At 40.9% G+C, this 25757-nt stretch overlaps 1 protein-coding gene across 4 annotated transcripts in view; it reads right to left on the bottom strand.

The window, feature by feature from the left end:
- The window catches only part of Mtmr2 (myotubularin related protein 2), a 68591-nt gene that overhangs the window by 13186 nt on the left and 29648 nt on the right, over positions 1-25757 (bottom strand). For 3 of the 4 annotated variants that reach the window (XM_036191717.1, XM_036191715.1, XM_036191716.1), the window contains exons 2-9: positions 23262-23367; positions 17460-17535; positions 13082-13176; positions 12589-12699; positions 9937-10038; positions 8499-8582; positions 6283-6432; positions 5451-5639 (exon numbers count right to left, since the gene is read on the bottom strand). In XM_036191717.1, the coding sequence (XP_036047610.1) occupies positions 5451-5639; positions 6283-6432; positions 8499-8582; positions 9937-10038; positions 12589-12699; positions 13082-13176; positions 17460-17535; positions 23262-23367 (913 nt within the window). The other variant, XM_036191718.1, reaches the window with a different exon arrangement.

The raw sequence follows: 25757 nt of genomic DNA, 5'->3' as shown, positions 1-25757 counted from the left end.
CTACTGACATTCCTATCCTCAAATCTATAAAATAAAATACATGCTTTTCAAAACAAGCTATAGCTGAAAAAGAGAACCAGATTTTCCCAAGTTTAATATTTCCCAAGTTTAATGATACCTCTGAATTCAACTCCAAACTAATGGTAAAAAATTGGTCAGATTTCTAGTCTATAGAGTAGTTTTTATTCAAGATTGTCACAAAAATTAATGTCAGTCCTACTTGTTAACAAAGATGACCTCTGAAGAGAATGGGTGTTATGGCTTGAACATGTGTCACCCAGGGGACTATGAGCTGTATACTTGGTCCCTAGCTGCTAGTATTACTTGGGAGATTGTTGGATGATGTTTACAATATGAGCCTAGCTAGGAGTAGGTCTCTCCCAGCATGCCTCAGGGAGTAACTGGCACATGCTCACAGCAGCCCTGTCGGCTATCTGCCCCAGGATATAAAAGGTAACTAACAAAGTAACTGTAAGACTGAGGATAGAGAAATTTTCAAAGCAATTTTGTTGTAACGACTTTCAGAAGATGGTAGTAGTAGCTACTATACAAGCCCATCCCAGAAATGAGAAGAAATACTACAACCTATAGCGTGGCAGTAGCTCCTTTACCCCACTACAGAAACAGGACAGAAATATTACCTAACCCACAGCCAAGATGGGCTGTGAATATACTAAAGGAGTAAATACTTTCTTATGGTATGTGAGTTATAGCTCCATAAAGCATTTTTTTTTTAGAATTTAATTTAATTTTACATATCAGCCATGGGTTCCCCCGTCCTTCCCCCTATCACCCTCGCCCCTGCCTTCCCCCCAGTCCACCCCCATTCCCATCTCCTCCAGGGCAAAGACTCCCCTGGGGATTCAGCTCAATCTGGTAGATTCAGTCCAGGCAGGTCCAGTCCTCTCCTCCTAGGCTGAGCAAAGTGTCCCTGCATAAGCCCCAGGTTCCAAACAGCCAGCTCATGCACTAAGGACAGGTCCCCGTCCCACTGCCTGGGTGCCTCCCAAACAGTTCAAGCTATTCAACTGTTTCATCCAGACGGCCTGATCCAGTTGGGGGCTTCTCAGCTTTTGGTTCACAGTTCATGTGTTTCCATTAGTTTGGCTATTTGTCCCTGTGCTTTTTCCAATCTTGGTCTCAACAATTTTCGCTCATACAATCCCTCCTCTTTCTCGCCAAGTGGACTCCTGGAGCTCCACCTGGGGCCTGGCCGTGGATCTCTGCATCCACTTCCACCAATCATTGGATGAGAGTTCCAGCATGACAGCTAGGGTGTTTGGCCATCTGATCTCCAGACGAGGTCAGTTCGGGCTTTCTCTCGACCTTTGCCAGTAGTCTACAGTAGAGGTATCTTTGTGGATTTCTGGGGACCTCTCGAGCACCCTGCCTATTCCTGTTCTCATGTGGTCTTCATTTATCATGGTCTGTTATTCCTTGTTCTCCCTCTCTGTTCTTGATCCAGCTGGGGTCTCCCGCTCCCCTAAGCTCTCTTTCCCTCGAAACTTGCCCTTCATTACCCCCACTCACATCCAAGTTGTTCATGTACATCGTATCCATTTCACTGTCATTAGGCGATCCCTGTGCCTTTCTTAGGGTCTTGTTTTCTAGGTAGCCTCCCTGGAGTTCTGAGTAGCAGTCTAGTCATCTTTGCTTTATATCTAGTATCCTTCTATGAGTGAGTACATACCATGTTTGTCTTTCTGAGTCTGGGTTATCTCACTCAGGATGATTTTTTTCTAGATCCATCCATTTGCCTGCAAACCTCATGATGTCATTGTTTTTTCTCCGCTGAGTAGTACTCCATTGTGTATATGAACCACATTTTCTTTATCCATTCTTCAGTTGAAGGGCATCTAGGTTGTTTCCAGGTTCTGGCTATTACAAACAATGCTGATATGAACATAGTTGAGCAAATGCCCTTGTGGTATAATTGAGCATTCCTTGGGTATATGCCCAAGAGTGGTACAGCTGGGTCTTCAGGGAGATGGATTCCCAATTTTCTACGAAAGTGCCATATCAATTTCCAAAGTGGCTGTACAAGCTTGCATTCCCATCAGCAGTGGAGGAGAGTTCCCCTTGCTTCACATCCTCTCCAGCATAAGTTGTCTTCAGTGTTTTTTGATCTTAACCATTCTGATGGGTGTAAGGTGGTATCTCAGAGTCATTTTGATTTGCATTTCCCTGATGATTAGGGATGATGAGCAATTCCTTAAATGTCTTTCAGCCATTTGAGTTTCCTCTGTTGAGAATTCTCTGTTTAGTTCTATAGCCCATTTCTTAATTGTACTCTTGGGCATTTTGATGTCTAATTTCTTGAGTTCTTTATATATTCTGGATATCAGCCCTCTGTCAGATGTGGGGTTGGTGAAGACCTTTTCCCATTCTGTAGGCTGTCACTTTGTCTTGTTGACCTTTGCTCTACAAAAGCTTCTCAGTTTCAAGAGGTCCCATTGATTGATTGTTTCTCTCAGTGTCTGTGCTACTGATGTTATATTTAGGAAGTGATCTCCTATGCCAATGCATTCAAGACTACTTCCTACGTTCTCTTCTATAAGGTTCAGAGTAACTGGATTTATGTTGAGGTCTTTGATCCACTTGGACTTAAGTTTTGTGCACGGTGACAGTTATGGATCTATTTGCAACCTTCTACACATTGACATCCCAACCAAAAAAAGCCCAGGACCAGATGGTTTCAGTGCAGATTTCTACCAGAACTTCAAAGAAGACTTAATATCAATACTCTTTAAATTGTTCCACACAATAGAAGCAGAAGGAATATTACCAAACTCCTTCTATGAGGCTACAATTACTCTGATTCCTAAACCAAACAAAGATGCAACAAAGAAAGAGAACTACAGACCGATCTCCCTCATGAACATTGATGCAAAAATACTCAATAAAATACTGGCAAACAGACTCCAAGAACACATCAAAACAATTATCCACCATGATCAAGTAGGCTTCATCCCAGGGATGTAAGGGTGGTTCAACATACGAAAGTCTGTTGATGTAAAACACAATATAACAAACTCAAAGAAAAAAAACACATGATCATCTCACTAGATGCAGAAAAGGCATTGGACAAAATCCAACACCCCTTCATGATAAAGGTCTTGGAGCGATCAGGACTACAGGGAACATACCTAAACATAATAAAGGCAATTTACAGCAAGCCAACAGCCAACATCAAACTAAATGGAGAGAAACTCAAAGCGATTCCACTAAAATCAGGAACAAGGCAAGGCTGTCCACTCTCCCCATAATTATTCAATACAGTACTTGAAATCCATAAAGCATTTTTTAAAGGGCAACTAGATAATGAAACAAAATATGAATATCATTTAAAACTAAACTTGATGATTAACTACTGAGTCTCAAAATACCCAGTTATGGGAAGCGTAGGGCAACCTACCAAGAGCCCCAGAGGTTGACTGCCACCAGTGAATGGGAAGCAACAACCTGCAACAGATACAGATGACCTCAGTTACAAGAACCTCAAGAAAGTCAGAGTTTCGAGTTTGATTTTGGCTGTTTTGCCTTTCTTCTTTAATATTAGATGTGTAGTTAACCCCTTTAACCCCATCATTCACTAGGCAGAGGCAGGCACATTTCTGTGAGTTCCTGGCTAGCCATGGCTCCACAGCGAGAGGCTGTGTACCTCAAGCTGGGAGGGGACCTTCTATCCTGACAGCCAGTGCTAAGACCTAGAGTAGGTGTAAAAGGCCAACACCACCTAATCTCTATAAATTTCTACCTGAGCAGCCAGGGACCCTCATTTCTAAGAATTAAGAAGTATTTATCCTGATTATTCAAAGAAAAAGCATCTCTACAAAAAGAATACAACCAGTATCCTTTAAAAGTACTATTTTAACCCAAGTTAGTCAAAGTAACACAGATTCATTGGTCAGCAGTGCCTCACAAATCAAATAGAACATAAATCTGAATAAACCTGAGAGATTTGGGGACAAAATAAAAACAACTCACACTGTGAAGCAGTCAGGGGACATGGAAGAAAAAACTGGACAGGCAAGAGGAGGCCACAGATTAAGAGTATTCTGGAAGATGAGTCCAAAGTGCAGAGTGCAGAGATGCACCGCTGTGAAATTCATAAAGATGTGTGAGGAGCACAAGGTCAGAAGAGTGACTGCCCCAGGGCAGCAAGTGGCTCGGTGGGATGCTGGCCACGGGAGCAGTTACAACAGTAACTAATCAAGCTTCAAAAACTTGCTGCATTGGTGTTAATGATTTCCAGAATGGGTGGAGAGAGGTAGCCATGTCAACACTTTGCCCTTCTAGTCCTTTCCTCCTCACAGATGACTAAGTCTGACTCTTGCTTCTATTCAAGGTAGAGAACTTAAGTAGGAAAATCAGCACTTGCTGGAGAATACATTTGACTTCCTGGCTACAGGCTTCATTTATGCATGGTATTCTGTAAAATATCAAGAAGGATTACACAAAGAAGAAAGGTTCATTGATGAAGAACAGTGTGTTATACAATGTAATGTAAAAATCATGATAAGGAATGTCTGTGGATGATGTCTGTTTGATGTTCATAGTACAAATATAGTTCAAATGATGTGAATCTACTTTTGAAAACTGTCTGTTATTTTGGGCATTCAAATTATTAATACTCATTGAATGAAAAAATTTTGTATCACACAATCTTTTATGAACTTGGTTGTAGTTTTAACCCCAATAAAGGTAATCAGTTTAACTGACAAAGAAGAAATGATAAAACAAATTAACCCTGCTTTACAACTGCAATGACTCAGGATATTGTGGTCCTCCCTCACCTCCTTTAAAAGGATGTTTGCAAAGAACACCTGAAGCTCACAATGCCCTCAAAGAAACTATGCGGATGCAGAATGAGGAATATCCTCATGAGTTAAGGATGGTCATTCAAGTACCACCCATAATGGGGGTACAAAAAGTCTAACATTTACTGAGATTATTATCAGACATTCAGATGACATTATAGGTTTTCACAGACATAAGTGTGTTAACTTAAAAAAATTAATCCATTTCACTTCAAATATTTATGGACAACTACTTTACTGAGATTATTATCAGACATTCAGATGACATTATAGGTTTTCACAGACATAAGTGTGTTAACTTAAAAAAATTAATCCATTTCACTTCAAATATTTATGGACAACTACATAGGTCTGGAGGTGTAAGCAAAACTTAATGATGTTCCAAGTTTTGGGGTGTTTTAAAACATTTTCTTCATTTACTTAGCTAACTGCAGTAACTAATTTTTCTATAACACTGATGAAATGCAGTCTTGGAAAGTCGTCATTATGTGTAGTCTGACCTCTCTCTGCCTCCACAGGATCTGACTACTTTTTACCAGGCTACAGCACAGACAAATTTAGCTGGCTTTATTAACACCAGAGTGACAACTATTAAAAACCACCATCAACAACAAAACAAATAACACTCACCTTGTTGGCAACAGCATTGACACTTGGCCGAGCATCAAATATAAACATTTTGTGAGACTGGGCATTGGAGTCCATGATGGCCTGCAGGTACTTCTCGTCCTCTTTGCTGCGCTTGCCGCTCACCCCCACCATGGGCTGGCTGCAGCGAGTGACTGTGGCTTGACTCTCAGGATGAATCCATGATAAAACCTTAATGAAAGGAACATGGTGACACTGTGTGCCTGCTTGTGAGCCTCCTGGAGAGCAGACCTCTGGCAGGACAGCCTGAAGGCCCTTCAGGGTGCCAAGAAAACATGCTACCCTTCTTTCTAGCCAACATTGCTTTGTAGAGAGTTGCCTAATTCCTCATCAGATACTGTTGTAAACTTATGATTGAAAAATCTTGTCTTAGGAAAAAAGTACATTAAAAACAAAGCTAAACAATCCCTGCTTTTTTATTACTCTATCAGTAAAACTGTAAAATACTAAAATTATTTCACGGGTTGGGGATTTAGCTCAGTGGTAGAGTGCTAGGCCCTGGGTTTGATCCTCAGCTCAAAAAAGAAAGAAAGAAAAAAAAAATTATTTCACCTGCTCTTCTGAGATACAGTCATACATCATCAATTTGTAAAGTTTCCTAATTTCTTGGACTTAGTGGGCAAAAAGCATTTATTGCCATGACTAAAGAATATATAAGATACAGAATGGTAACCAATGACAGGGCAAAAGTTAGGAGTTAGGCAATTCTGTTTTAACTTTACAGTCTCTGATATCCTCATATAAATGCTGTGACCATTATCATCCTGTAATGAAATGTACCTACAGAGTCTCATCAAGGCACCCGGCTACTTACTGGGATCCGGCCCCGAGACCTGAAAGATGCCACTCTCTTTAGCTCCTCATCAGGGATGTTTGCAGGCACAACCAAGAGGGCAGGGTACGTGTCACAGAGTTCATAGCGTTCGTTTATCTTGGTTATTCTCCAGCTTTCATTTGGAATTCCCTACACACAACATAAAACACAAGACACACTGTCAGCTAAACTATAACAGACAGCAGGAAAAAGTCAACCTCACTTATCTCTAGTTCTCAGATCTTAAAACTGCTCAAATGGTGATGCGGACAGGCTTTTAGGAAGACACACATTCTAATGGGGGATCTGCATTCCGGGGGGCAGCACCAGATGTAATGTTTAGTAGCCTATTAATTCATTAAATACTATCAGAGGGTGTGAGCATATGCTACACATATCTGAGGCAGGGAGAGGAAACAGAAAGACAGCAAGTGTCCTGACCTCACAGAACCATCCATCTCAGGTGGATGACTGATTTTCTGTGATATATACATAGATATACATCCTCTAGAACTTTCTCTGGTCATTAGTACTCTGTCAGGAAATGTGTGTATTTCACTTCCATTTCTGCAGGATGTAATTACTGGTGAAGAATTAAGCCAGCACAATTCATTGTACCATCAGGTCACACCATCCTCTAGTCTCTACTTTCACTTTTGAAAAACAACCTGCCTGCGAAACTTCTGCTTTAAAAGATATCAATATAAAGACATCAGTTATTATTAATGGTAGGGAGTGGGCACCAGAGAGGGTAGGTACAGATAGGCACCACAGCTCACCTGTCAAAGCCAGAGGACAGCTGTATGCAGCTGGTTCTCTGCTTATATCTTGATGTCCATTTGGGGGATTAAACTCAGGTCTCCAGGCTTGTGTGCTTAATGCCATCTCACTAGCCTAAGATAATTATTTCTTCTAACTCTTCTTACGACTTTGTAGGTCTGATATTCTACAGTTACTCTGTGCTATGTGTGAACTTCTTTACAGTCACCTCTGAGGTTGACTCAACTACTCACTCTACAGATTGGTATCTTTCATTAGTCTGCCTGACTAATGCTAACTTACCTACTGAAATAGAATTCTGCGAATTTGAATCCTAACTTCCACATTAATATATTACCATGGACAGATTACTTAATGTTCTTATGCCTCAGTTTACTCATGCTGTGTAGCTATTTAGTACCTTTATATCATGTGCTTAAGTACAACACTGTTTAGTAAATAAAACCAATATGCAAAAATGTGTTAGTTAACACAGAGAGCACACACTGTAAGGAAATTCTTCCCTTAGCCTCATACATTCACTCATTCAACAGACACATGCCTATGACATGTCAGACATTGCTACATCCTGGTAACACAGCAGTCAGGAAACTGGTCAGTACCTTCCCTATTGGAGCACAAGCAATGACAATACCAAAGAATCAACAGATGACGCCTTCAAAAGACAGAGGAAACAACCCAGTAAAGAGGAACAGAAAGGACACACGTGGCACTAATAAATACTCATCAAGTTTAAATGAATCAAAGCTGAGTGGAAAATACTTGAGTGGCTACCAATAGGAATTAAACTTTGATCTACATGTAAAAGGGAGATATTGCTCAGTAGTAGAGTATTTGCCTAGCACAGATGAGGCCATGAATTCAATCCCTAGTGCACAGCAAACATGCAAGCAAATATAAACAGGCACAACACTTCCCTCTCTCTCTTTCTCTCTCCCTCCCTCTCTCTCTCTGAAGTTAAAGTGTATGGGTACTGACCAAAGGACGTCAATGCTGCCCTTAGCACAAGGGAAATTGTTACTCTATTCTCTGTGAAGAGTAAAACCCAAACTTTTGCAGAGCTAAATTAGAAGCAGTACATTTAATTTTTTTCATAGTTAAATTATAGAATGCCTAAAAAGAAAAAAACTGAATGAATAATATGAAGGCATATACATTACATTTTATACATACTGATCCCCCTTTCATTTTTATACTGAGCGAATATTTTTCAGACAAAGTGATACTTATAAACGCCTAGATAAGTAAAGATTCATAGATTACTAGTGTATTCTGAATAGCAACTTAAAGAAAATGAAAAGAAGCCAAGCAAACCAGGGTTAGTGTCACTTAGAGCAAAAAGGAAAAGACACTGAAAGAACTCCTTACTTCAGTCTACTGTTTATTTACAATGAAAACAATAGAGAACATGAGAGCTGGAACAGAAAAGCACGTACCTGCCTTCTATATTCTAGAAGGGGGTCATACAGTTTCCACCCATTTTCAGGGAATACCTCTTTATACTCAAAAGCAAAAAGAGGCTGCAAAATAAACAGTTAACAGCTTAAAAAAGACATTTAAGAAAGAAATGAATCATAAATATGTCCTTAAAGGGTTATAATTATACTTTAATTTACTTATCTGCAAGAGCACTTTAAACTGCCCCTTTTAAAATAATTTTATGATTGAAATTACTGTTTAATTTATAATACTAAATATTTTATATGCTTTAAAAAGTACAGAAAAACTCAAAGACTCACTCTTAAAATTTACCAAATGCTAACCTATTTCCTTTAAATATTTTGGTAGTTTTTGTAGGTTTAATTCCAAGTAATAAATGACATCTCCAAAAATGCACTTTCTAACAGAAATAACAGGTCCAACAGCAGGCAGCAGCAGCGAGTGGCTCTGAACATTCTGTATGTTCTAATATGCGAAAGAACCTTTTATACTTTAGCATGCAAAGCTTTTTTAACATGTAACTAGAAAAAACTATGGTGTTTAAGAAAAAAAAATGCAACTTCTAGTGAGAATGCCAGTATTAGGTTAAGAGACTCCCTGCCTTATCCATCCTGGCTCTTGTATGGGAAGGGATTTGGCTGCTGTGAGGTGAAATTCTATCATGTAGATTTCAAACTCTAATGAAGACTACATAAAGCTTTTAATCATAAAACATCCTAAAGAAAAATATTATATAAGTTGATGTGGTAGTTTGAAAGAAAATGGCCTCCAAAGGGAGTGGCACTATTAGGAGGTGTGGCCTTATTGGAGTAGTTGTGGTCCTGGAAGAAACTGTCACTGTGGAGGCAGGCTTTGAGGTTTTATGTATGCTCAAGCCATGTCCAGTGACACAGACCACTTCCTGTTACCTGTGAGTCAAGATGTAAGAACTCTCATGTCTTTCTCTATCATCATGTCTGCCTGCATGCTGCCTTGCTTGCCACAATAATGGACTAAACCTCTGAACTATAAGTCACCATAATTAAATGTTTTCCTTTCTAAGAGTTGCTGTGGTCATGGTGTCTCTTCACAATAGAAATCCTCAGTAACACAGCTGAGATGGTGGCACAGGCTGTAATCCAGGCTTCTTAGACCTGAGCCAGGAGTAGCCAGCCAGTGCAACTTCACAAGACCTTGTCTCAAATAAACAGACATAAATAAAATCACTCTGTGGTACAGCATTTGCCTAGCATGTGTGAAGCCCTGGGTTCAATCTCTAGTTTCCTCCTCCCCCAAATCAACATAATTATAGAATGTCCTTACTGAAATAGACCTTGGGCACAACCTAGCCTCTGTCTAAGGGTCAAAGCAGGAACACAAAGAGGAGGATCTGGACAACCTAGTTGAGTTTATTCACATGAATAATTATGATACAGGTTAGAGAGAAACATTTACCAAGCCGTTAGACACAGGAAATGCATATTTCATTAGATTCTCAAATATGGATCTTCTTGTTCGCCCCTCTGGTTTATGAGCAAATCGTAAATTCCTGATATCCTAGAAAAGATACAGTATCCAATTAAATCACTATGTTCCTTTTTAATGACTAAATGAGATCACTTGGAAATGTTGGCTAAAGGTGACGTTCTACATATAGGATACAAAACAACAGCTCCTAGAGGCAAGAAAATAACAATGGTTCATGGGAGCAGAAGAAACCCAAAGTACTTTTCTACACTGCAGAGAATCTAGAACTGTGGTCCTAGGCATAAGTAGTGACAAATACACACTACCAACACTTGTCCTTTCTCAGCATTACAGATTATTCAGAAGGTAAAATGCTTGCCTCACAAGCACAAGGACCTTAGATCGATTCCCAGAACTTGATTTTTAAAAATAAAAAACCATGATCAGCTTTTATTACATGTCCATCACATATGGAGATCACTTTCTTATTCATTACTGCTTCCCAGGGCTCACTTTATGTCTCTTCTGCTAGACAGACAGGCCCACACTGCCTGAAGTTGTTCTTCCACTTCAGAAACATTCTCAGCAGCTGGCTTGGCACAGACCTGGCTCTACAATGGGATCTCGGGGACTCTTTCTGCATGTGTCTGCAGCTATTTCCCATGTTCATGCAGAATGATACTCACAGTCCAGTTTATGCTAGCTCACAGCATTCAGTAAAAGAATTTGAGATTAAAAATGGTTCAGAAGTATCCACTTTTATTCAAGTACTTTAACCTAGGCCGACGTTGAATTTACTATGTTACAGTCTCATTATCATTGAGATCAGGCTGTGTCCTACTCCATGATATCCCATATTGTACAATATGGAGTAATAATACATTAATAAGGAAATAGCTTTATTTGTTTTTAATCCAGAGCCTTGCCCTAAAGACTCCATTTACAAGCAATTTCAGATCCACTGAGAGGAAGAAGGACGACTACAACCCCACGAGGACCCAGAAATGGCACCTTGTGTCACACACACCACGCACCCAATACAGACCGACAAGCGATTCATGCCTTAGAAAAGGGAGCTAGCCTATAAGTTTACTGGCGTGAACTGACATTGTCAGGGCAAATGGTGTATTAAAATCCTATCAGGGAAACCAAGGGCAAGAACTTACCACACACAGCAGACTATGGAAAAGATAGAGCTCCCTCATTTGGACTCCATGGCTTCCACATCATCTGAAGCCTGATGTGTCAAGAACTGAGAAGTGACCAACTGCTCTGGAGCTCTGGCTAGGCTAACCCTACTTCAGTTCCTGACTGCCTGTGTGGCCCTTGCTTCAGATCCACTTCCTGCCCTGGCTGGCCCCCTAGTGGCAGCTTGCTCCTTCCAGCACTGGACTGCCTATGGACACAGACTCTCTCAGCCTGCTTCTGAAAAACCTCCTGAACTCCATCATAGCCTCTTAAACATGCATTCATTCTGTAAACGATATATATGCCAACCAATATATAGAAATATTTACTGTGCAACCTGAGAGTTCATTTTAGCAATTAAGACTGGAATAAAAAAACCCTTCAGCCAGAATACAAGGGTAGTTAGGATTGTACGACACACTGCTATCGATGAAACCACTAAACACTGTGAATTTACTGCTATTCAGTAATACTGACATCAGAAACACACAAGCGTGCCCATCCATTCCTGGCACAGCCCACACCTGACAGCTACAAAATACCATGCAGAGACACTACACAGTGAGCTTTCAATACAAATAAAAAAGCTTACTGCAAATCTGCGCCAAATCATTCTGTGAAAATACACGTGTACATTGAAGTTGAGGTCTGTGTCTTCCAGCAAACTCTGCCTAGTAAAGACACTTAGATCACCTTCTTGGTTAATCTCTCTCCAACAGAGACCCAACTATAATTCATAATGCTATAGGTCCACAGAAAAACATATCTAAAATGATAAGATCTCAAAGCCAGCCTCTTCTACACTGTCTTATACTTTATGCACTGTTTATTGCTGCAGAGAAATGAGCAAGGAGCAATGTACTGTGCACACAGATGACAGCCATTACACTCACGGAGCTCTTTTGACATCGATGAAGAAAATACCAGTTACTCAGTCACTAATTTTAACATCAGATTCAACAAACATCTAAGATTAACATATACGAGCATTCTGTATGATACACACACTGTTCCTTTTACTTAGGGCACTGAGAGAACAAGCAGAAGTGATGTTGTCTGAAAGTGGGATGTGCAAAGCCAGGTGGTGGTAGCGCACGCCTTTAATCTCAACACTCAGGAGGCAGAGGCAGACAGATCTCTGAATTTGAGGCCAGCCTGATCTACAGAGTAAGTTCCAAGACAGTTGAGGCTACACAGAGATAAAGGTTTGTTCTCCTCTGTTTTGGAAAAACAAAACAAAACAAAACAAAAACAAACCAAACAAACAAATAAGGTGTGCACTGGTGATGATGAGGTCCTGGTATAAAATGCCATGTGCATGAACAGCAAATAACATTTGTTGTTACAAGAACACATTTCTAGTACACAGTCCACTTGTACTGGTTTCAAATACAGGTTCTATTTAATAGCTTTCCAAAGCAAATACAACCACACCAGTATTGTAAAAGTTACCTTGCACACAGTCTCCAGGCCATAAGAGTTTTCACCTCGGCTAGATGCACCACCAATTTTTTCTACTCTACTTATCACTCCAAGAGAAGCATCTAGAACAAATGGGGGGTCCTGCAAGAAGAAAAGAAAACACACAACTTCTTAAAAAAACTGTAAAGTGCTTGAATAACAGGAACAGGACAGGACACTGGGTTCAATCAACCTCTAACACTCATCACCCCCAAAAATGTTAAAAATCCTAACCAGAAATTCTTGAATCAAAAATTACCCAGAAGTGAACTGGGTGCAGTGGGGCACACCTTTAGTCCTAGCACTTGTAGGCTGAAGCAGGCAGGTCGTTGAGGACAGTCTGGTCTACACAGCAAGTTCCAGGATAGCTATATTTACATAGTTAAGACTTTGTCTCAATAACAAAAAGTAAATCAGAAGTGAGCAAATGCATCCAAAATGCCATGCAACTGCACAGGCAAAAGCCAAACCAAATAAACCTCACCCGTTCCATGCTCTTGAAATATAATCTGTAATTTGTGACCGTCAGTGTTCCTCGTACAGCACCAGTGAAGGGACATATGTAAGTCACATCTTTGGCTGAAAAGACAAAATAGCCACAGTTTACTTGACACTATGTGCTATTAAAAACAGCTGACACATTTTATAAAATTAATATGACTGCTTGTTGTCTAATTATGACAAAATAAGTCACAGAATAAATGATTTAAAGAACCTTTAGAAGCCTAATCCACGCTTCCAACTTTGCCTCAATCCAAGAACTGTAGAATAAACAGAAAGGCAGAGGGAGACTCTCTTGAGACAGCAAGAAGGAACAAACACTGCCTACTGTCCCTACTGAATGAAGCAGGTCAGAGAGTGGAGTGGCAGGGAAATGATCAACAATATGAACACAGAGGCAGAATTCATTTCCCAGTTTCTAGGTCACTTTCATGTTGCTTTGTCTTCCAAGCCACAATTCAGTTTGCACTATTTCTCTAAAAATACAATGACCACAATATGCACAATACCAGAAAGTATTGAGCTGACTATACCTCTGAGGCATTAAAAGACTGCAGAAGGAATAACATTTCTTTGCATGTTATTTTGTTTATGTGTTACCAGTTATTTTGTTTATGTGTTACCAGTGTTTTACTGCATCTATGTATGTGCACTGTGTGTGTGTGAGCCTGATGCCCAGACAGAAGCAGTGCTGGAAATGAAATCCCTGTCTTCCACTAGAGCAGCAAGCACTCCTAACCACCGAGCCAGCTCTCCAGGCCTCTTTGGAATAAAGTATTTTAAAAAGAGAATAGTATATTCCTGTCCAAGTAACTGACATCAAATCTTAGAAATAAACATAATCAATGTTTTATTAAATGCTAAATGATTGATCTATATGGCATTACACTTCTAAAAACATGCACTATCTGATTAAAAATGCTAAGTATTTACCATGGCAGATTTCATAATGCCCAATACAAGGTTGTTGGCTTTTTTATCTTAAAGTATTATAGATTCCTTCCATACCACTATTAGAGCAAAACATCAGATTCCCCCAAGGAAATGCAGGACAATTCTGTAGAACCGAAGCATTCTACAAACACTCCCCAGGGTGCTTTTGGAGAGACATAGACCTGCACAATCTGTAAGTCATTGAAACTTCCTGTCTGTGCTTCATGTTAATCAATTTGAAGGGCTGACTGCTTTGTATGGGATTTGAAATAAGATCAATCTTTTAGCAATTGTCTCTAAACTTCAAATCAGCTCCCCCAGAAGTGTAAGCTACATTTTCTTAATCAATTTCCAGTGCATGTTTCATTTAGAGGGAAACTTTTGAAATCAAATAAACCCACCACTATATAAAGTTAGATTTTGTTTGCCTTATGATTTTGTAGCTTAACTAAGAAAGTTTTAGTAGAGCCACTGAAATGGTTCTGGATGTTAGTTTTCTTATGCAGGAAAAGCAATCCACATTCTTATCGTATAGCCATGATAGGAGACCCTTTTTGCACTCCCTCATCATTAGATAAGGAGAGAAGATGCATGCATGTGCTTCTGAAGTTGTAAGGACTGTGCAAACAGAGATCTACAGCAATGTCACCATTGCCAATACCAGTAAGTTTCTGCTTTGTTCTCCATGCTCTCTCCCTGCAGGCCCTGAGAGGATTGGATGGCTTTAGCAGGTTCACACCAGGGAGAACGGAGACTCTGACTAGCACCCTGAGCTGAGTACCTGTCAGAACCAGCCAGCAATGGCCACACAGTATTTAAAGTGTATGAAGTACTTTGACTTGGATCCAGTTTTCCTGACTAAAACCATTCCTTGCCAAGAACATTAGGCTACCTCTTCACAAAGCTAACCCAGTAACAGCACTGTTGCTGTGCATCTGACCCCTACATTAAAGGCTGAGTAACTGAAGTGTGGGAATACCAGGCCATAATATTCTGAGACTATTAATTCCTACAGCATTCATTTAATGCTTCTACTACCATTTTTGTTTTTTTATTACATTTATTGATTTGTACATGTACATACCATGACCACAGCATGCATGTGGGAGGTCACAGAACAATCTGAAGAGGTACATACTCTCCTACCATGTGGGTGGCAAGGACTGAACTCATGCTGTCAATTTTTACAGCAAGCCCCTTTACCCACTGAGCCCCCTCACCAACCCCATTTTACTAAACAAAACACCTAAACCACAGATTTATATTAAGTCAATGTAAAATCCAAGGTCTTTTTAATATGAAGACACACACATTTGTCCCAACCTTTGACTTCTGTCTAGTAAGTTTATGTTTTGAACAACTGTGTGAAGATGATTCTAAACATTTTTATGTTATATTGAGTATTCTTCTAAATTTGGTAATGGTAATGCGCCCAGTGGTGCTGAGGTATGCAGATTTCCTTATTTTAAACTTTTAGAGGTCAAAGGAAGGCTCCCTAATAGTTTACTGTAAGGGATGCCAGCATAAAGAGGATAATGAACCTGTTCAATCACACAAAAAGAAGCAGGGTGTGGTAGCACATGCCTGTAACTCTAGTACTTGGGAGGCAGAGGCAGACAGATCTCCATGAGTTTGAGGCCAGCCTGGTCTACATAGTGAATTCCCCTAGGACAGCCAGAACTATGTAGAGAGATCATGTTAAAAAACAAAACAAAACAAAAAAAAACAAAAAAAAACAAAACAAAACCCATAACCAGGAAGTACTGTTACGAAGGGAAGTCCACTCAGCCACAGGGTCAGAGAGTGCTCGAGCAGTGCAGACATGCAGCCAGGACTCTGCAATGGCAAGTACAAGTGTGGGGTGGGCGTGAACAAAGCATGCAACAGGAGACACTGGCTGCCCTGCAGAACGTGCACAGCGCACTCAAGCGAACCAAGTGTTCAGTCTGGCCCCCAGTGTGTTCCATCCCATACTTCCTCTCCCCATTTTCCCTCTGCATGTTGCTTTCAACTCTGTGAACTGAGTTAATTTGCTCCTCCCTCTTTTCAGCAAACATTCATGTTCTAATGACTCTGAATTATTCATCAAACTCAAACCTCTCTTTATCATTATTAATTATGTCCATGTCAAGTCACTCATAGGTACCTGCTTCATACACTCAGCTAATGCTACTTATGGCAACTAAGAAAGTATTTAAATTGGAAAGAGCAGAAGCAGAGACAGCAGCCCCTGAAGGGAGAATGTAAGATGAAGAGTGAGAGAGACTGAGGCTAAGAACATTTGCAATGGGGAGGGATGCTTGGGATGGCTAAACCTGGTTCAGAGACAGAGGCACTTGTTACACATTTGTGTATCATTAACTCATATATGTGGGTAAGCCGACTAAGTAGCTATGAGCAACTGCAAAGAACAAGCAGTAAGGAAGTGGGCTGTGGATGAAGCCCAACCATTGTAAGAGCACACACTGCAGAGGCAGCAGCACTGGGCTCAGGAAAGCAAAGGAACCGTCATGGGTGAGCTGGGCTTTATGAGCTGGGGCGGCCCCTATGCTCAGACAGCTAATGTCCTTCCCACAATATTATTCTAAAGATCATTAGGATAACTAGCCTCACTGAGCATCCCATGCTGATGATATAGCTAACTCAATAGGAACTCACCAGATCAAGCTTAGTCATAGACACAGCTGAGAGGAAGAAAGATGGAGGAAGTTACTCAGTGTCGATTCGAAGGGCGAGCAGTGCTAAGAAGCTAAGCTTGGTAGTTACTATCAGCCCATCGGGGGCAGGCCCTCACTCTGGCATGCCTATCTTACACTAGAAGTGATGCTCAGGGAAGATGAGGCATTTCCTCTAGAAGATTGTGAGTGACCGTAACATGAGAGATGGTGCTTACTTTAGCAAAGATCATGCTTCCTTCACCCTAACTTATTACTCCTCAAAATCTATGAATACTTGTTTGTGAGCAAGCATAATAAAACAAGAGCACAAAGAACAGCTTTCTTGCTCATTTCCAGCGCAAAATCCAAATTAGGAGTACTGCACTGGGCAGCACACCGTGTCTACACATAACGCTTGTTCACAATGGCCATGAAAGACATCATCCAAAATTAACCTGAGTTTATCCAAGGAAGAAAATTATAAAGTAGCAAATGAGAGGCATACTTTAATAAAAATCACTTGTTTAATGTGTTTAGTTAGGCAACCCAATATCTGAATGCAGTAATTCAAAATAATTAAACTTTCCTGTACAGAATTCAGCAACAATTTAAAAAGAAGAACATTAAGTTTGCATAGCTCCCCCCCGCCCCAAGACAGGAGTACTCCCCACAGTCTGGGTCTGGATTCAGAGCACACAGGCTGGAGCTACAGGCAGTAAGTGAGTAGCTGTGCAAGTGAGACAGAAACCATTTGAAAATGCCGTTACAGACCCATGTCTTTAATGTTTTCTCCAGGAAGCAGGGTTGGTTCCTCCATTTCTGCTAATTTGTTTGACTCCCTCAGGACCTAGATGGGGGTGTGTAAGAAAGAAACATTTTTTATTCAAAGGCTATTTTTTTTCTCATTCAAATTTCATTCAGACTGTTTGCTTTTATTTGAAATTATAATCTTATTACACTACTTTAAAGCAAATTATATAAACTGGAGTACTGCCACATAAAATATGAAGCTGCCATTTTTCTAAAAGTATTTCCTTAATGCTTAAAAATTATAAAATCTTACATTCATATGAAAAACTGCATATTTTCACAATAAATCCTAAAATGCTATAAAAATAAAGTAAGCTTTTTTTTTTGGGGGGGGGCCCTGAGGATCGAACCCAGGGCCTTGCACTTGCTAGGCAAGAGCTCTACCACTGAGCTAAATCTCTAACCCTAAAGTAAGCTTTTTCTCCTCATTTCATAGATCTAAGTGGCAGTTAACTTATTCAAAGTCACAAAGGTAAAATAGCAGTTTGAGTTCCATAATAATGGTAGGAAAGTCCAAAGCCCACTCCCTTCCAAGGAGCCATGTCAAGAGTGCAGAGTGCATTTACAATGGGCAAAGGTAGACCCTTGTGTACATTTACTATTTAGAGAACTTTTAAGTCAAACTGATAGCTAGCCTGTGCTGGCTGGTTTTGTGTCAGCTTGACACAAGCTGGAGTCAGTGGAGAGGAAGGCGCCTCAGGAAATGCCCCCCATTAAATCCAGCTGTAAGGCATTTTCTCAATTAGTGATCAATAAGGGGAGGGCCCAGCCCATTGTGGGTGGTGCCATCCCTGGGCTGGTGGTCCTAGGTTTTTATTAATAAACAGTCTGAGCAAGCCAGGAGATGCAAGCCAGTAAGCAGCACCCCTCCATGGCCTCTGCATCAATTCCTGCCTCCAAGTTCCTGCCATGTTTGAGCTCCTGTTTGATTTCCTTCAGCAATGAATAGCAATGTGGAAGTGTAAGCCAAATAAACCCTTTCTTCCCCAACTTACTGGAAAAAAAGGTATTAAATTAAATCCTGACCCAGGAAACATGCTCCACTTTCCCAAGGAGCAGATACAGAATCACGGTCATGCTGTCAGATGCTGCCTAAATATTTGTCTATACATGCATACCATTATTGCTCTCTTGGCCAGAGATGCTCCTCTCTGCAGTGGTCAGTAAAGAATGCAGTCATAACTGGTCAAAGTGCTGAGGATAAGTTACTATTGAGTGCTTAGCCCTAAACAGAAATCTATATCCCCTGTGGTGGTGGCCCACAGAGGCTTCCTAATGAGACCTTACTCAGGGTCAGAGAATCTGAGCTTGCTTTAGCCAGCAGAGCTGCATAAGGAAATGATTTGGCCATGAGTGTGGTTACTATGTGTTTAGAAGGGTCTACACTTGGCTGTATGGTGTGCTTTGATCTTGCAAGATGGAGGTCTTTTGCCTCTCCCTTAGCATATTATAAAAAGCCCTTTTGAATAAAAGACTGGGAGGCTGGGTATTGACCAAGGGCCCTCCTGAAATCCTGTGTCTCTGTCTTTCTTATCATCTCTTTCTATCTTTCTACCTAGTATTTCCTCATTCCTCTCTCCTCCACCCAAGAACCCTTCGACAGACGGGTGGGAGCAGCTTGGAGCTGGACTCCAGCATACTCCTACAATCCCCACTCTGCCAGTCATGCGATACTACAACCCTCTCCACCACCACACCCACACCCACAGTGCTCAGGGAACATTGCAGAAGAGGGGCTAGAAACAATGTAAGAGCCAAAGAATGGAAAGGAATACTTTGGAAAGCTCTCTTTTGGACATGTGATGGCCATTATACTGGTAAATTCACTGCAGCTATGGGTACCTGAATAACAACAAGGCACCAGAGAGAGTGAGGGGAGGGGAGAGAATGGGAGGGCACAGGAAGTAAGGAGGACAGCTAACTGAGGTGGCAGAGGTAATTGCAGTGGGAACTATGAGTAGATATGACCAAGATGAAACAGGATCCTCTGGAAAAATAGATTACGGTGCTACAACCAGAACATGGTATGGATGAGCATCTCACAACGCAGAAAGTAAAGAACTCTCCAACATCACCAAGGTTGTGGGGCCTTACCGAAATATATTCCCAGTGGGAGCTTCCTCAGTGAGAGCATCGGTCACTGTAAGGTGTACATTAATATTCACAGGCCCGTAATGAAGTAAATGACTAGGTAACTAACTCCAAAAAGAAGGGCAGAGAAATGCATCTTCCATTAATAATACCAATAATGTATGTAGATGTTCTGCCCTGGGTCAGGTAACAGGGCACAGCTCTCAAAGGTGGGCTGTATATGTAGCAACTTCTTTCTGAAGACTAAGTATCAGGAGACAAGAGTATTCTACACAGAATAAACCCAACACCTCAATCAATAAGGTAAACATGATGGTGATGAGCCTGCTGACAATATATATACAACACTTCATCTCTGAGGTCTTTCCAAAACCTGGAACCCCAGTTTAACAATAAGTAAAAATGGTATGTGTTCTATAAGATTCTAGTCACTTTTCCAAACAGTCGCTGGGAACAAGAGTCTTAGCACCGTCACAGTGTTGGGATGCCTGAAAGACACGATTGTTCTGGGTAAGAACTGGATTCTGAAGCAAAGAGGACACTCATTAAACTATGGAGATCTGAATCAAAGGCTGACCTTAGTAATGGGAGTAAGAACTGGTGGTTCACTACATGTGACACACAGCACACTAATGATGTAAGATATTAGCAACACAAGAATCTACACAGGACCTATGAGGGGACTCTGTACTAAAACTTTGCAGTTTTCCTTAAACTCTAAACTGATCTAAAATTAAGGTGACCTAATAAGAATAACAAACAATATTTTATATACAAATGAATACTCTCATCCTCATTACGCCCAAGTCTGAACTGATCTAAAATTAAGGTGACCTAATAAGAATAACAAATAATATTTTATATACAAATGAATACTCTCATCCTCATTACGCCCAAGTCTGAGCCAGGTACTCATTACTTATGGCACATATGGTATCCTAAGAAAATGAGAGAAGCCTTTATACCAAAGGCTCTTAACCTTCCTAATGCTGTGACCCTGTAATATAGTTCCTCATGCTGTGGTGACCCCAACCATAAAATTAGTTTGTTGCTACTTCATAATTGTAATTTTGCTACTGTTAAGAATAGTAATGTAAATATTTTTGAGAGGGGTACTGACCCAGAAGTTGAGAACCACTGCTTTATGCAAGGATGGTGACAACTGAGGTAAATTTTATTTTTAACTAAAAAATTGTATTTTCAGCCAATTCTGTTTGTAACTAGTAAGATCTGACCACAGGTAGACAAAAAAGTTCAAAAATCAAGCTTATGCCCTACTTTACTTTTATTAATCCAACAACAGACAAAAATAGATATAAAACACATATAAGAACAGCCATAGACTTGCACACCACTTCGAACCAAGCCTGCTCTGAATGCTCACGCTTTTCCCCATCTAACCAACATACCAGGAAGCCAGCCACTGTCACTAGCACAACACACAAAGACCGTGAAGACAACCCTTGGAGCTGGAGAAATGAGTCTCATCTAGAGTTTCATGAAGTTTCACAAAAAAATGACAAATATCTCAAAACCTTTACAGATATCCTAAATGGTCTTCATGCATTTATTTAAATGAAAAAGATAATATTCTCAATAAATATTCAACAGCAAAGAACTCCATTACTGAAGATATTTATATTTTCTACCATGTGAATAACAAGACAACCCAGGAAGACTACTGTAGAGGAAAAAATAGTAAAAGCACTGTATCTAGAGTAAACTTTGGGATGGTTGTTTCCTAGAAGTGTTTAGACCTTTAAGAAATCATTGTGGGGTTAACAGTGACTGTTTTCTGTTATCTACTGAGTTGCTTTTCTGAAGGAGCTAACACAGCCACTGCATGACTTTAGTCACAGACAGTCCTGGTACACCTGGAGCGTCTTGCATTATTGGGTACTGCAAACAGTGCACAGTAAGAAGTAAAGGTGCAGGGGTGTGATGTTTTCCTTCACGAAACACATAGATTAGGTCAGGGGCTTTGGTATAAGGAACTTGTTTTACCCAAATAACAACTTCTTTGTAACTATCAATAAAGGCCGCTTTGCATGGCTGTTCATGGTTCAGCTCACAGAAACTGTTCCTCCCTGCTGCCAGAGCCTGAAATACATTCTGGAGTGACCCTCTTTCTCTGATCGGCCTGGACAACACAGAACACTGCACAGAATATGCTTGCAGACACTGGTCTTTATTGTTGAACCTATACTTCCCATCTTCCAGAACCATGAAAATTAATGTCTACTGTTTAAAAAGAAACTCTGAGCTGGGCAGTGGTGGTGCACTCCTTTAATCCCAGCACTTGGGAGGCAGAGGCAGGCAGATCTCTGTGAGTTCCAGGCCAGCCTGGTCTACAGAGCAAGATCCAGGACAGGCACCAAAACTACACAGAGAAACCCTGTCTCAAAGAACCAAAAAAAAAAAAAAAAAAAAAAAAAAAAAGAAAGAAAGAAAGAAAGAAAGAAAGAAAGAAAGAAAAGAAATGCTGAAGAAAGGGTTAAATACCATACACAAAATGTGTTTTCTTTATCACTCATAAAGAAGAAAGTGGTTGAAGAAAAGCAGATGATTTCACAAACATACTATCATTGATGTGGTTAATTTTGTAGAAATATGACAAAAATACAGGAATATTTTAAAAAGGTTCTGAGATGTGTAAGAATGATACATCACCTAGTGCTTATGTAACTTAACTATGGAACTGAACTCAACAGGACAGAAGAGTGATGTGGTGGCTAGTCTTGGTTGTCAATTTGACTACATCTGAAATCAATTAAAACCCAAGCAGCTAGGCACCGCTGTGAGGGGTTTTCTTGATAAATCATTGGAAGTGAGAAGATCCACCTTCTAGCTGAGCCACACCTTCTGGACTTGAAAAAGGACATGTAGAAGGAAGCTTTTGCTTTATGCCTGCTTGTCCTCACTCCTGCTGGTAAGTTCTGCTGCTGCTAAGGCATTCCTTCACTGGTGTTAGAGTCTACTTCTTCTAGATTCTAACACAGACTGAAGACCAGGAACTCTCTACAAATTCCCTGGGACTCCAGTACCAGATTAGGACTGCTGACACATCCAGTCTTCTGGACTGAACAAACTACTAGGTTTGTGGAGACAACCTTCAGTGGACTACTCAGATCATAGCCTGTAAGACACACTAATAAATTTCCTTTATATATAGACTTTTAATTCTATCAGTTCTGTTCCTTTAGAGAACTCTGACAATGCAACTGGCAATACAACTGATTAGTTATGATATTAGCTATGAGTCTCTGGTCATATTACTTAATCTGAGATACTATGTGGGAATGACACAACTTCACAAGTATTACAAGACATAATTTAACTTCAGCACTTAGAGCAATGGTGATGTTATGGTAACTTATCAATGCATGTTAGCTATTACTCCCTGTTAATATGGAAGTTACCAGGAAAAGAATACCACAAAAAATTAGACAAAATATTGAAAAGTACTAACTTAAGGAAGAAACGTACATTTTTTTTAATAAAAATAGTAAATAAACATTCAAACTTGCTGTCCTTGTCTGGGACAATTTATAATGACTGAGCTCTTTGAGAATTCTCTGCTATTACCTACTTAATTACTAAAGGTTCTGCTAATAGTGCTGGCCAGACACTGAACAGTATGATACTCTCAATATGTTCATGCAGCATACATACCCTCAAATCGGGAGAAAAGTTGTCTGCAGAAGTTGAAATGGAATCTGAAGATACAGCAGACGCTGATTTCGTATGCACCGAGTTCTCTGATTGAGAAGTAGAAGCACTACAAAAACAAAAACACAGCATTTTGGAAAATGGGGCTTTGTAGACCAATTTTAGATGTCTGCTCTATACACCAACATTTACTGCTACTTGCATTGTCAGCAGGTCCTGGGTTGCCTCTTCAATGGTTCCTAAAGACAGGAAAATTACAGACTCTGTTCTTGAACAGTTAAGTATGCTTGACACTCAAGTCTGAATAGACTTTCCCAGTACTCATGATTTGTATGAATTCCTTCCATTTATCCACTCATCCATCCATTCAGTTATTATTTATTCATCTAAAGAAAATCCATGGAGGTGGGGCTGGTAAGATGGCTCAACAAGTAGAGGTGCTTGCCTCAAAGCCTGATGATGTGAGTTCAATCCCAATTCCCCACAAATTGTTCTTTAATATCCACAGATATGCCATTGCACATGAGCACCTAAATAAACACATAAAATAAATAAAGGACATTCCAATATGTTAAACTACTACATCAGGCACAGTGATTCAAAGATAAATTTGGCACAGTCCCCTTGGGGAGAAAAGGAGCCAGCTAGGCTGGCGGGGCCAAGGCCACCTTGGTAGTGCACATAAGCATGCGAAATAGCATCCTCCCTTAACCCAACCTGAAGTCTGCTGCGGCACTCAGTGACCTATGAACTTCAGGTGGATGGGGCCAATGAGAAAAAGGAAATACAGCTGATGAAATGGCCAACAGCCAACATGGTGCCAGGAGAGGGTATTTAGGCTCACCCCCTACCTGCAATACAAGAGCCTGCCTTTTGCTTCTCACCTTACTCCTGGTGTCTGCATTGTTGACTCCATGCCTTCTCTGCCCCTCCCCTACCTGTTCACCTGTTCAGGCAGTTCAGCCGTAACATCTGGTGTACAATGTGGGGCGGGTGCCCATGAGGGCATGGGCTTTGATCCTGCATGGTCTACTTTTGGTTGCTGCAATCCTTTTTGGGGGTTCTGATTTTTGCCCTTTGCTGCTGGTGCTGCATCAATCCTAAGCCTGGTGCACACCCTGTTGCTGTTCCTCTGGATGTCCCCTTTCTGGTGGAACCCAGGAACAGCTCCAGACTGCCACTCTCTGTCCAAAGATACTGTGTGGGCATACAGCCGAGAACTAACAAACCATGAAAATCTCCCACTAAGCACAAAACATTTGGGACAGACACATTTTCTTCTATTATTTTCTACTGTCTTAGAAGATGAACAATCTGATCTCCCTACTGCCTCTTGAGGAGGCCCCTCCATCTTTGGATGATGAGGAAATGAGCCAGTTGTGCCCAGCACCCCCACCCAAACCACCTCAAGTTTCTCCATCTGCCCCCTCCCCTTCCAGCTTCTACCCTCTGGCTTGTCCTATTTGGTCCCTCCCTCTATCCCCCTACCCCTGACTCCTCACACATCTGCTCCCACCCCTCCCTGGCTATGTAGGCACCAGCCAGAGGTTTATCCTGTTAATTTGGGACCAAATGCGGCTAATTAGCCATGAGTGTCTACCCTGAGACTGACCTTTCACTCATCTGCCAGGCAGTCAATGAGTCTGGTCCAGACTCCCCCTATTTTGAACCAGTCCTTTTGTGGGCTATGCAATTACAAACCCACAAGATTAGTACCACCTTCTTTAAGGCGCACTGTTTTTCTCATTTGGCCATCTGCATATGATGACCAGGCGGAGGCCCCAGGCCACCTCAACTTACAGTATGGGCTTAACAACATCCTAGACATGTTCACTGGGAGAGAGTCAATAGATTGATCCTTTCTCACAGTCTACCATTGGTCAATATGCCTACTTCCAACAGGTCTCCAATTTGGCCTTTAAGGACCTTAAGGCATGCACCCCTCATGATCCCTCCACTTACTTTCATAATCTTGTCCAAAAACCCAGGGAGTCTTTCACAGACTTCCTCACTCAAGTAACTGAGGCCCTACCCAAGAGATTTAATTAAGCAATTGACATAGGAGAGGCTTAATGCCTCAAAGCATAATGCAGTAGCTGCAATACTACGAGGAAATTCATAAATGAGTCTTGGCCCTAGGGACCTCAACCCCAGACCTGGTCCCATGGTTGCCCTGACAGCCTCTCTTGATGCCCTCTTATCTGACTGACCACAGTCCTTGGATCACCAGGCTCCTGCCAGTCCAGCAAACCGCACTTGTTGGGGCTGTGATAAATTTGGCCACTTGCAGCATAACTGCCCTAATTCATGACCTAAGTCACGTTGTCCCAAGTGTAACAAGGCTTGTACTTAGGGCTTCCATTAGGCCAAGGACTGCCAATCACAGCCTTCGGACAATATGGCTCCTTTAAACTCCCAAAGTACAACCCTCAGCCCTGCCAGTAAAAGGTAATGGTCCTACCCCTAAGGTATTCTGTATTCTACCTGTTTTCCTGCACT

The sequence above is a fragment of the Onychomys torridus genome, chromosome 7 (genome assembly GCF_903995425.1).
Source record: "Onychomys torridus chromosome 7, mOncTor1.1, whole genome shotgun sequence".
In the NCBI taxonomy this organism is placed as follows: domain Eukaryota; kingdom Metazoa; phylum Chordata; class Mammalia; order Rodentia; family Cricetidae; genus Onychomys; species Onychomys torridus.
This window is presented reverse-complemented; position numbering and strand designations above follow the sequence as displayed.